We start from the raw sequence: 13,142 nt of genomic DNA, 5'->3' as shown, positions 1-13,142 counted from the left end.
AGGATAATGGAAGACACAGTAAGAGCGAGGAACAACAGACATGAAAAAAACACAAACAAAAGAGTAGGTAAAAGTAGAAAAAGAAAAGGAGACGTAATCAAAACAGAAGAAAGAGAAAAGTGAAAGGAAAAAAAAATAAGTGTAAGAAGAAAGGTTTAAAAAGGAAAAGAAAGGGTGTGAAAAGAAAGAAAGACAGCAACAAAAGAACGCAATAGAAAAACAATAAGACAGCCACGGATGGAGAGAGGAAAAAGTTACAAGATAGAGATGGAAAAGGACAAAAAGATATTAAAAGAGAAATTAAGGTGGAAGAACAGCAAAATAAATAAATAAAAGAGTAAAAAAAGTTTGAGAATTAGGAAAAAGGACAAAAAGAAGAAGAAATAAAGAAGACAAGACAAACAGGAGGGATAGAAAAGAGGAGTAAAGGATGCAACATGTAAAGAAGACAGTGTGTGAAAAAATAGGGTGGAGGGGATGCACAAGTGGGTAAGAAAAAAGATGGAGGGCCAGAGAGAGAGGAGAAAAAAAAAAGAAGAAACACATGGTTATTAGTTTTCTCTTTCAGTTTGTGTGTGTGTGTGTGTGTGTGTGTGTGTGTGTGTGTGTGTGTAGAAGGTAGAAATTCCTCATGTATTATTCATGCTCCCAAATAAAACAATGAACATCAGCATTAATGCAGCGAGAGACACGATATGAGCGTCTCGGATTATAAACTCCAGCGTGCCGAGATACAAAACACAAATAACTGCATCAGAGAGAGAGAGAGAGAGAGAGAGAGAGAGAGAGAACGTAATACTAGCACTAGCACGTTTGATGATTCGCAGTGAAATTCTGAAATACCCTGGAAAAGCCCGGAAAAAACTCCTCAGAAACGACTATGCACAAGAGTGTGATTACAATTCTTTTTATCTTCTTACACAAGGCGTGACGTGTCATGATGACATTGCCGTAACCATAGCAACAGCAATTTATTTTTAAATCCAAAATCGTATCTCTGATGATAAACGAACAAATCGTTTAAAAATTGTGTTGTTCCCCAATGTGTGTAGTTTTAATGAGTACAGACAAACTGTTTTTTCTTCTGCCAGTCAGCAGAGGGCGCTTCAACACACATTACACTCCACTGCACAGTGCGCACTCGCTCCAGACACATAGTGTGGATTATATTCGGTTTCCTCTGTCCAATATGTGAGACTAATAAATCATTCCTGACTCCTCGTTACTCAGAACAGCACCTCTGAACTCGACCAAGGGAGAAAGAAAAACGCTTCACTGTTTAGTTTGGTCTAGCGGTGGTGGCGTGACATTCACTTAGCGCCCTTAGAACATGACAAAATAACTTCGCTAAGATCATCTACCAAAAGATGAGCAGCACTAAAGTATCGCAAACAACACTAATCATAAATAACAGCAGAACCACCCGCAGCAAAAACATCAGCATAGCCAACATCAACAGCACCTCCACCAGCCACAGCAGCATTACTACAGCATCACCAACAACGTAACCAACCAACAGAAGCAGCAAAACAAACACAGCATGAACAACATGATCAACAGCACCACCAAAACATCAGGATAACCAGCATCTTCATCAGTCCCTTCACAACAATGAACCCAATCAAACAGTCCCAACCACCACCAGCAAAACAGGACCATCAACTAATAAAAAAAACAAAACAGGACAACCACCAGATTTAGGAAAACACCACCCTAAAGCAGGACTCCCACAATCACAGAACCACCACAATCAGAAAAAAAAACACCACTACAAACAGAACCAACACCATGAGGAAAACACCACAAAAAGCAGGACATTCACAATCAGGAACACACCACCAAAAACAGAGCCACCATTACCACCATCAGCAACAGGACTACAGCCAAAACACCAGGAAACATCAGGAAAACACCACAAGCATAAAAACAACACTAGCAATAAAACCAAAATCGCCACCACATGAACGACACCCAGTGCCAACATCTTCAGGAAGACCATAAACAACACATCAGCAGTGACCAGCGTTCAGATCCCAAATCACACAGAGTACAATAATTACAGCAACAAATTTACCCGCTTTAATAAACAGAGCACAGAGAACATACTGAAACACCCCCCCAGAGTTTTTGGAATTAAAGCCGGAGTTACAGGTCATAATCCACCCAACTCCCTGTTCTCTTTAATGAATGTGTACATCACTACAATTAACCTCTCCATCAAACCCCAACCACTCTCACAATCCAAAAAATATTCACCTGAGACGAAGATGAGCAGAAACTATAGAAATAAACCGCTGCTTCGAACTACATCAAGTTGTGAAAACCCTGAGACCGGCAAGCAGAACGAACCCTCGCTTTTAAAAGTTTGTTTTCACCTGGGACCTGAGCCAAACCGGCATACACGGCCAGACAGATAAGGCAGCGAGACGCATCATTTCTTCACTTATTACCGCACCACACACTCGAGCGACAGCTCATTTTTCTCCATCTTCTGGAGGAAGAGAAGCAAAGCCTCCAAAATACTTGAGTGAGGGTGAGGGGGGGCCCAAGTATTCCTTTGTGAGGAGAACATTTGTGTACACCCTGATATACCTTTGCAAAGAGAACAATATGCAGAAGGACATGAGCAGTAAGAAAAAAAAAAGAAAAAGTATGGCTGGACGTAATGAACAGCTAACTTGGCGTTGTGCTTGAAATTAGTAGATTTCGGCCATAAATCGTCCGTTTTAAGAAAAACCTTGCCAGTTCACCAGGTTTTACCCTTGATTGGATACCAACCAATGGCCGACAAAGCATTCTAATAAATCGCTTTGAATTTCTTACTAATACTTAACCATGGTTAGTATGGAATGTTCATATTAAATGCTTTTGCAAATACACTGCTATGACCTGCAACAACTACAAACTCTTACTCCGTATCCTGGTTTAGTGTTTTACACTAAATGGCGGCGGCATCTATAAATGCAGGACTTGATACAAAATTTCTGGAACTAGTTGCAAAAATCCATACCGATAGTTTTTCCGGGTTGCGTTATACAGTACAAGCGCGCCCTCTAGAGGTGAATCACTGACACCACATGCTGTTTATTTGCTTTATTGTTTTATTTATTTTGAATGTGACTGTTTTTACTTATTTGGAGTGTGTTTCCGCATGTCTTATCTTCCTTTTTATTTATTAAAATAATCAATATGTTTAAATATATTTCATTTTGCAAATTTTCATGATTCAGTACTGATTTTCTTTTATTACCGTAATAAAGCACTATTTTACATGGAGTGTTTGGTTTCTGTCTTTTTTTCTGTCCATGTAAAAAAAATCTAAGCTAGCTATCTGTAAGATCTCCTTTCGGTTGACCTCTTGTTATTAACAGACTTATTTGTTAGAGTCATAATTAATCTAGTATTAGGAGGCATAATAAATACATTCATTATGTATCATAATAAAATCTTCACTTCACTCTGGCCCATGTAAATTGTTAGAGACTGATGAACCAATGAACGGATGGACTACAGTCAACAAACTTGGTATAAAAAGCTGAACACAGTCCAGAGAAACACTTGGGAAATAAATATGAGAAAGTAAGCTGGTCACTATGGTAACGTAACATGACGTTTGATTTCAGTTTAAAACGGGCAGTAATGATGAAACTATCAGCATGTGGGTAGACGACACTACCTTCACAACACTTTCCCGAGGACGCAGGAACATTGCGCTACAGTGATGGAGCAACTCAGGCCAAACCTCCAGGCTCCATCAGACCTCGCTTATGAAAAACAAGGTTCCCGAAGGTGTCCGGCGGAACACAAGGCCCCCCACCACCACCACCCCACGATTTCTATATGATAACTGAAAGGGGATCTCTGCAGAAGGGTGTTTGGATGATGTGTTGAAGCAGGTCAGAATCTTAAACAGTCCTCCTGGGCTCTGGCATGAACAGAAAGCCTCTCCGAAGTGTAATTGTGGCCACAGGTGAAACATTGACTTCATTAGCATGCGTTAGTGGAGCGGATGTTGAAACCAGGCCCGCTTTTTAAACGGGATCTCCTGCAAATATGATTCAAATCTGCTCTGAAAAGAATTGCAAATGCAAGCAATGTCTGGTGCATCTTCTAACCCAGCTGGGGAGACTTCATTTTTTATGTAGTTCAAAAATTTTGCTCGCCCTACTGGCACAAAAAACAATACCATTTCATGACCTTCAGAAATGAACAAAGCACAGAATCCAAATAGACCTTTTAAGGTCTGCTGCTATTAATAGAACGTAGAAACAAGCCGAGCTTGGACAAACCCAGTGACTAAAAGCTTTAGACACTTAGTGAAAGGGGCTTTGTTGATGAACATGCTTCGTTAGCATCGAGCCCTTCAACAATACGGACGAGGGACGTGTCTCTTGGACGTCTGTATAGCGTGACGGTGAACATATCGAAGGCAGACGCAGCTGTTCGTGTTAAATGCTGTGAAACCCTCGTCTGGGTCCGGTGCTGGCCAAAAAGCACAAACATCATCCTTCACAAGCTAAGACTCCTCCCAGAGCAGCTGGTCCACAGTACAAGCTGAACAATCACCAGATTTTTACCCCACCAAGTAAGAACTGTGCAATCAGACGATGGAGGAGTTAAAAAAACACCAAGATGGTGCAAGAGGATAATTGTGTTCAGTAACCATGACGACTATGGGTAGGTTTCACGTTTAGTTTAGGAAGGTAGCCATTACAAAATAATTTTAAAGGGAAAAGAAGGGCAAAATGACAAAGAAAACAAGCAAAAAACAACACATAATAAATCAAGAAAATGGAAAATAAAAACATGAAGAATCAAACTAGACAAGAACAGGAAAAAAAATTAAGAAATCGGAAAAGAAAATAAATGCAAAGAAAATATCAGTGATGGACAGTAATGAAGTGAATGTAATTCGTTACTGTACTTAAGTAGCTTTTTCACGTATCTGCACTTTACTGAAGTATTTTCATTTGAGGAGACTTTCACTTTAACTTCACTATATTTTAAAATCGTAATTTTTACTCAACTATATTTTAAAAAAATCAGTCGTTCCTTTTTATTTGAGCTGATGAAACAAAAAAAACTGAACTGGTCAAACACACAGCAATCCACCAATCAGGGTCGAGCGTGCGCTCTGTTTTAAACTTGTCCTGATTGCTGCTTGGTATCTGCTGATCACCAACATACAGTTCAGCATCAGTTCAACCACAAGCAGAACATTTTGAGAGGAATAAATTAACGAAGAAACTCGACTCGAACTCGCAACAACACCCGTGTCCTTATTTGTGTGATTTTTTTTAAGTATTTGAAAAAAAGGTTTTGGGCTCATGATAATTGTAATAAAATATCAGTGTTTGACTTATTAATATCCTTCTATTAATAGATTGTTGTGTTAAGAGTAACAGAGTCTTTTCACATAAACTGAGTGGATTAGGTAAAGAGTCTTGTGACAAAAATGATAATAGGAGCATTACAGCCATAATAAATCATAGTAGTTTGGATACTTGAGTACAAATGAAGGCAAATACTTTTCTACTTTTACTCAAGTAAAAGTTTAAAGGGACGCTTTTACTGGAGTCATATTTTACTACATGTTTTGTGTACTTGTGTAGAGCGAGAGCGAGAGAGACTGTACTAAGAGCTCTTCTCATTGTGTTCCTAATATAAACTGCAGTGAAAGAGAGAAACAGCAGAGATTAAGCACAAAGCAAAACAGCGAAGTCATTAAGGGCCATGCAACTTAGTGCAATTACACAAAACTTTTTCAAAAACTATTTTCACTTTATGTAGAAAAATATAGTGTTCCCATGAGGCTGATCTAAGTATCTCAGGATTTTAGAGCTCCGAATGTTCCTCTGGTCATGGGAAACAAGTTTCTGTAGTGTCTCTATACTGTCTTTAATGTCTGTAAAGTCTCTGTACTATTTATTTAGTGTCTGTAGAGTCTCTGTAGGGTCCCCATAGTGTCTCTGTAGGGTCCCCATAGTGTCTCTGTAGGGTCCCATATAGTGTCTCTGTAGGGGCTTGGTAGAGTACATAGAATCTCCGTAAAGTAAGTAGGTTTTCCGTAAAGTAAGTAGGGTCTCCGTATACTTTCCCTGTATAGTCTCTGTAGTGTCCCTGTAGAGTCTGTAGAGACTCTGTAGTGTCTCTGTAGAATCCTTAGTGTCTCTGTAGTGTCCCTGTAGGGTCTCTGTAAAGTAAGTAGGGTCTCCGTATAGTTTCCCTGTATAGTCCCTGTAGAGTCTGTAGTGTCCCTGTAGTGTCCCTGTAGAGTCCCTGTAGAGTCCCTGTAGAGTCCCTGTAGAGTCCCTGTAGAGTCCCTGTAGAGTCCGTAAGGACTCGGTAGAGTCAGCTGTAGAGTCCGCAGGGACTCGGTAGAGTCCGTAGGGTCTGTCGAGTTTCTGTGGAGTCTTTTTAGAGTCTGTAAAGTCTCTGTAGGGTCTGTAGAGTCTAAATTGTCTCGATATTTGCTAAAGCTGAATGATGCAAACTGGGTAAATATTTCCTGAACATTACAGTTTACCAACGAGAAAATCTCCAGCAATAAAGAGGACTCTCAAAACCAAACTGCTGAAGAAATTATACTACAAAAAGCATTACTGATTACACCACAGCGTTGTTTAATATTTGAAATCAGATTGGCTGTCACTGGCAGTACTCACACTATCACAAACATTTTTAAATTCATTCAGAAATCAATTCAGAATCAATAGATTAATATTGACACTAAGTAGCAGGAGTTTCAGTCTCATTACTGCAGATATGATCTCTCCACCCCCATCTCTTTAACACTCTCATTCTCTCCAACTTACTGTATATCATTAGTGCAAGTCTCGGTTACTAGTTCGAAACGATTTGGGTGTGAAATAAATTAGTTCGACACACAAAAACCTTTAAATGACAAAAGGCTGACAACCGTCTTCAAAAATAAAACATCCGAACAACGTCTCGAAGTGCAGTAAGTGCAATAATGAGCGCAATTACTGACAGACCATTGAATGTTTTTTTTGGGGGGGCTGCGCTCGCTACTCGTTGCGGCTGCATTATCATTGAGTGTGTGTTAAAAGAAAAAAAATAAGAAAACAAAGAAGGAGCAAAAAGTAATAAAACAGAAGTAAAAAAAAAAAAAAAAAAAAAAAAAGATGAGGGTGGGAATGGAAAAGAAGATTAAAACCAAAAAAGGGAAAAAAAAAAGGGAAAAAAAAAAAAAAAAAAAAAAAAAAAACAATAAACAAAGACAAAATGAAAGAACAAGTTGAAAAGCTACGTTAAAAACTACGGGTTGAAAACGGCCCGAATTAACCGTTTCATTCAGGTCTGAATGAAGCTAAAAATCTAACCCCATCCGAATAAGGCATGTTTCAAATTTGGGTTGATAACTTTACATAATACTTACATTACATACACATAGTAGAACTTTACTTGACCTGAAAACTGTTCCAGTTTGCTGGAAACTCTGCTTTACGTGGGTTGGAGTGGAAGATCACCTGCTATAGAGCTCTGACCTCAACCCTTTTAAACACATTTGGGATGAATGTGAATGCCGACTACACTAAGGCTGCAACAATTCATAGATAATAATCGATAATGAAATTTGTTGGCAACGATTAGTTGGGCTGCTCGAGTTAGCATGAAGGTAAGATAACACAGCCACTTGGGAAAAATGGCGGCGAGTACGGGGTCAACCGTCAGAGCGGGGTGGGGTTTGTGCGTTCCCAATCATCCTAAGTCGATGGGAGCATTTTATATGAAACGCAAGAAAGAAAATTGTACCTGGAAGTTATGCAAAGCGGAGTTTTTGTGGGATGAGAGTAGCACAGTGATGCACGAGCACATGAAAAGAAACATCAGCACGGTAAGTAAAAACTGTATAATCCTCATCATGTGAAAATGGTGTAGAATCATGAATAATGAACAAACACTAAAACTAAAAGCAGCAGTAAACAATTACATTTTTAGTCACTGCTGTGGTTTTTAGCTAATGATTATACATTTTGCACACCAATGCATATTTTGTATAATTAAGCCTGTTCGCTTTCTGCATTTCTCAGCTCCATTCTCTTTTTATAGCAACTGTCTACTACAACAGTAAACACAAAAAGTGCAGGTTGAATCAATGCAGCGTCAAAAGAAACACAAAATAACAAGTTACTAGCTTCATGTCCTGAATTTTTCTGGATATACATTTTTGGAGCTCTTGGTGATGCATTGAGCGTTCAGTCCTCTTCTATCCCTGTAACCCTATCAATACGTTGCGAATGCTTTCTCGTGTCCTTGAGTGTACGTTTCATTGAAGAGGATATGAATCGATCCCAGTGCTATTCAAGGATTCGGTCTCGAGCTCGGGCTCAGGAAGGAAACGTGAAACCTTTATTATAGAAAATGTCGGAATCCCGAACCCCGTTTTTTCCATTAACGATATTGAAGGTGAAACGCGATATGGATCTGACAGCCAAGACCTCACAGAGATCAACCGACTATATGCAAGCTTAACCTTCGTGTTCATAGGTCTTATCTGTATGAATGAATGAAGTTTGCAAAAAATAAAAAAAAAATCGCCAGACTGCAATTCAATTCAATTTAGACTTCCTTTCGAGGTGCCACTTGCCAAGAGTCCACTAAGTCCATGGCATCAAATGAGTTTGTTTGTTGATTGTTACAAACTTTTTGTGCTCAAGCCTAGTAATTCTAAGTCTGATGGCTGAGGAATCTATAGGTGTATCCCAGATCGCATAAACGTAGGGCTGCTGCTGTCGATTATTTTAGCAATTGAGTATTCTAGTGATTATCCCATCGATTAATATGATAAGTACTTTTTCTTTATTAAACAGCAAAACTAAAAGAAAATAAGGCTAGTCTTTTAAAACAAATAAGCAAAGTGTTTCTCCTTTTTAGAAAAACGGCCATTTTTATTGCTGGAATTGCACACAAGAATATCAGTGCGAACTAAACCCATTTAGTGCCTTTCATTGCCGCATTACATCAAAATACAAATACAGTGCGTTCAAAAAGTCCCTCTGCAGTGGCCGTTGTAGAGAAGGTTATGGGAAAATATTAGTTTAATTAAACAATAATTCTTACTCACTTATTTATTTATTAAATCTCACACTATCGCGATGTGGTTTCCTTGTCTCGGGAAAGCAGCTTGAAATTTCTCACGCACTTTAAAAACGTGCTCCACTCCATGCTCTACACGGCCGCTGAAGAGGAACGTTTTGGGAGCACTGTATATGAATAAAAATATAAAAATCCATTTTAAATGACGAAGTTTGAAATGATCCAAAACTTTGGAAACTTCCTGCGGAATCTTCTCATCGTCCCGTGTTGTTTTCTCCCAGTTTCTTCATTTTTCATTCTGCAGCGTTTTCTGTGTTACCTGTCCATAGCGCTTCAGAGTTTAGGGCGGTGCATCAGCAATAATGGTCCGTAGGAAACAGCAAGTAGTTAAATGAAAAAGAAAAGAAAAAAAGAACGAAGCATTGGGGCAAATAATTTGTCTCGATTAATTTTTGTATTTGAATGAATCGAGGTACTCAAGGAATCATTTCAGTCCTACATACATGTTCACCATTTCGTAGTATAAATAATGCGAGTAGTGCGTTAACACTAAAAATTGGCCATTCGAGTGATAAAGCAGTGTGGATTGGTGGACAAAATTGAAATGCAGAGCCGCTTAGTCCTGCCTGATGGTGACCAATGGCGTAAATTCAATACTATAAGCGATGCATTTAATAAGGGGCAATGAGAAAATGAATCAAATGATATACAGTCTAATTCTGATTTCATAAATAAGTTTAAACAATTATTTTAGTGTCTTGAAAATACCAGACTTTTTAATATGCCTACTTTGTTGTTCATCAGTCCAAATTCCTATAATTAATGACCGATTTCAATAATGGATTTAATTCCGAATAAGCAGAAACAGATTCCTGCTTGCAGTATGGGGGGGGGAAAAAATTATTTTTCAAGTTTAGTCTCAAATACTAATTAGAGATTTCGAGCACAGCCCACTCATCTTCGTTCTGAACCATTAGCTGGCCCTGAATAGGGTGTCGGAATAGTGCGGCGTTAGCAACGCAGGACGCCACTGCTCAGCGAAACCGAAATGTCAAGCCGCCATGACCTCTTCACGAGTATTATGTGAGATCCTGAGAGGCTCCGTGTTAAATGGAACATTAAACACGTCGGGCCTTCGAGAAAATGGTACGGCGGGAAAACGGCTCAGCAAGTTCATAGATTTAAAGACTTCTTCCACTTATCTGTTTTAGTCGACTCGTCGAGCAACGAAACAGAAGCGGAGGACTAAGGAGGAGGATGAAGAGGAGAGCGTCTTTTGAAAAGAAAAAAAAAAAAAAAACACATTCAGAACGCTATCCAAATCAAAGTGGATGCTGTGGTTGTCAAGGCAGCAAGGCAGCCTTTAAATCACCTGGTTCCATTACAAAATCAATTATTGTACACTTAAATATTCTCGCAGGTCTGGCCAATGGACAAATAAAATCTGAAAGAAAAAAAATACAACACCACTGCAAGGTCAGACATGCTTGGTGAAATCAGAGAGTGCTTGTCAATGCGAAGCCTTTTTAAACCACAGAAGCTGAAAGTCTGAAGGCCAAGCTGGCAAAGCCAATAAAAGCAGTAAAAATCGATACTGGCACTAGTGCTAGGAATATTTGATATGTAGTGTAGGATAATAGATGTTAGATCATCAGCGGTAAAACTTTAGTGTCTCCTACAGGAGTAAATGGAGCAGAACGATCGAGAAGATGGATCTATAGAGCATTGAGATCAACTCATTGTTAGTAAACATTTTTTTTAAATAGCATCAACTAAATGGGATCATCATCACCAGTTAGAACGAGAGTAACCAAAACCAGAGTAGAGTCCCCCTGACCAAACCTGACAGGATTACCTTGCGCTGGGGTGGGCAGCCGTTAGCCAGACGCTGCAAATGTTCTGACGTGTGGCTGCAGGACAGCAGGTCCGAGCAGCAGGTTGTGCGACCGAGCCTCTTCATTAGCGAGGAAATGAAGCTACAGCCACAGCCACACATTGACTCACTCATCAGGAGCCGAAGAGACAGGCCAAGACGGGAAGATATAATCCAAGGAGGAACGCCTAGAATTAAACAACTTCTTTTTGGCAAGGTGGAAGTTGCTCGGAAAACTTCCGAGAGTTCATGTGATCACGACGACGGATCGTTCTTTAGAAAGAGTCGAAGGTTAAATACAGAAGTAAGCTGCCATATCAGAGAGTCGAGGCCGACTCGAAAACGTATCTTTCTACATTCCTAGCAACTCTACGGCAACTTTCTAAAAGCCTCGCCAATGCCGAGACCAGATCGAGTCCCGCAGAAACCCGACGCACCTACGCATGAAGATGCACTTGTAGCAGGAAGCTGATCTCAGCCGGTAAGTGCTGCTTCCACAAATAAAGAACGAAAAAAAAGCGCCACTTCCACTTTCGCCCTCCCTCCCTCCCCCTCCCTTCACTTATCTCTCAGGCACTAGCGATGCTCTCCACAGTCTCCTCTCATCCGTCTAGCATCCTCTCTCTCTCTCGTCCCCAATACACACTGCTCTTCCAAGCATCTTGTCATCCGGCCTCTCTGCAAGCCCCTCCCACCTTTTTCTCCCTCGCTCTGCTTTTCTCACTCTGGTCTCTGGCCATGAGCTGGCTCCAGTGAGACACAATCAAGGATATTGCTTTTTTTCTTTCCACCGCCGCCTGCAGGAGTCTGGTGTTAATGTTGTTGGAAATGTCACAAAGATGCCTGCAAACTTTTGAAAATGATTAGTGTACCTTTTACACACCTCGAGTTATAGGCAAGTTACACGTGTGCAGATTAGATGGTCGGGTGAAGGTCGACCATAAATTCAGTTTGGGATCTAAGCTGCTTTGTCTCAAAGCTGAAAAATAGTTGCAATAAAACAACTTATGCAGAATCGATACTATTCTGAGGCGTGGAACGAACAAATTATCCTAAGTGGGGGAAAGAAATTACAAAAGTGGCATAAAATTGCTTTAGATGTGCTCACAGTTTTGCTGAAAGGCCACTTGGTTGCCAGTATGTCAAGGGAGAAAAAGAAAGGGAAAAAAAAGAAAAAAAAGCACAAATAAGATCAAGCCAACAAGTCAATTATAGAAAGAAAGAAAAATAAATAATATATATATATATATATATATATATATATATATATATATATATATATATATATATATATATATATATATATATATATATATATATATATATATATATATATAACACTTTTAGACATCTACTTCATTCTCTTTTACGTTTACGAACTTGTACTTTCAAATCTCGCTCGATATCTCCATCACTTCTCAAAGCGGTGATCTCAGGCACTCAAAGTTGATTAGTCGCCAGTTAGGGACTCCCGGGAGCCTTGTGGAAGATATGCAAATCATCCAATTCATCAGCAAATCGCAATCAGGGCTTATATGGAGACGCTGATGAAGACTTTGCCCCATTGGGCAAGAAAAGAGGGGGGCAGCTGCTGTGTGCAATCGGCTTGCGTTTCGGGGGCCCATATCAGGCGCCACGGCTCCAGGCAACAGGCCAGTTTGCTATAAATAGGCTGCGAATAATAACCAGACAGATCACCTTGCACGATAAAGGAAAACAGCAGGACCTAATGTTCTGCTAATATGAATTTAGACAGAGCTGTATGGGGTAAATGAGTGGTTTTGGATAGAAAACTGCTATCACTGGTACAGAGCAGAGCAAGACAAAAGTCATGTGGTGAACAGATTTCTGAGTCCACCGTTTTTATCTTTTATTATGTCTAAAGGAAACACCAAAAGCAGGTGCTTTCTTTTTGTAAAAAATAAATAAATAAATAAATAACTCAAGGACTCCCCCAGTCATCCATAACTAATCATTACTCTGCAATAAAGCAATTCACTTGCTAAAAGCAAAGCACCAAGAAAGTGTATATTTATCGTCGTCTTCTTTCAGCTTTGGGGTCGCCACAGCGGATCATCCGTCTCCATACCCCCCTGTCCTCTACATCTGCCTCTTTCACCCCAACTACCTGAATGCCTTCTCTCACCACATCCATAAACCTCCTCCTTGACCTTCCTCTTTTCCTCCTTCCTGGTGGCTCCATGCTCAG

At 39.8% G+C, this 13,142-nt stretch overlaps 1 protein-coding gene across 2 annotated transcripts in view; it reads right to left on the bottom strand.

Moving 5' to 3' along the window:
* fbxw7 (F-box and WD repeat domain containing 7) overlaps positions 1 to 13,142 on the bottom strand; it is a 133,813-nt gene that overhangs the window by 89,971 nt on the left and 30,700 nt on the right. Inside the window, exon 1 of one of the 2 annotated variants that reach the window (XM_046842881.1) lies at positions 10,916 to 11,030. The exons of the other annotated variant lie outside the window; for it this stretch is intronic. Within the exon in view, the coding sequence (XP_046698837.1) occupies positions 10,916 to 11,020 (105 nt within the window). The 5' untranslated portion in view covers positions 11,021 to 11,030. Of the gene's footprint in view, positions 1 to 10,915; positions 11,031 to 13,142 lie in introns of those variants that run through there. 2 annotated transcript variants of the gene reach the window in all.

This window comes from Silurus meridionalis, chromosome 28 (assembly GCF_014805685.1).
Source record: "Silurus meridionalis isolate SWU-2019-XX chromosome 28, ASM1480568v1, whole genome shotgun sequence".
NCBI lineage: Eukaryota > Metazoa > Chordata > Actinopteri > Siluriformes > Siluridae > Silurus > Silurus meridionalis.
Note: the sequence above shows the minus strand (reverse complement) of the source record. Positions and strands in the feature narration are given on the sequence as shown.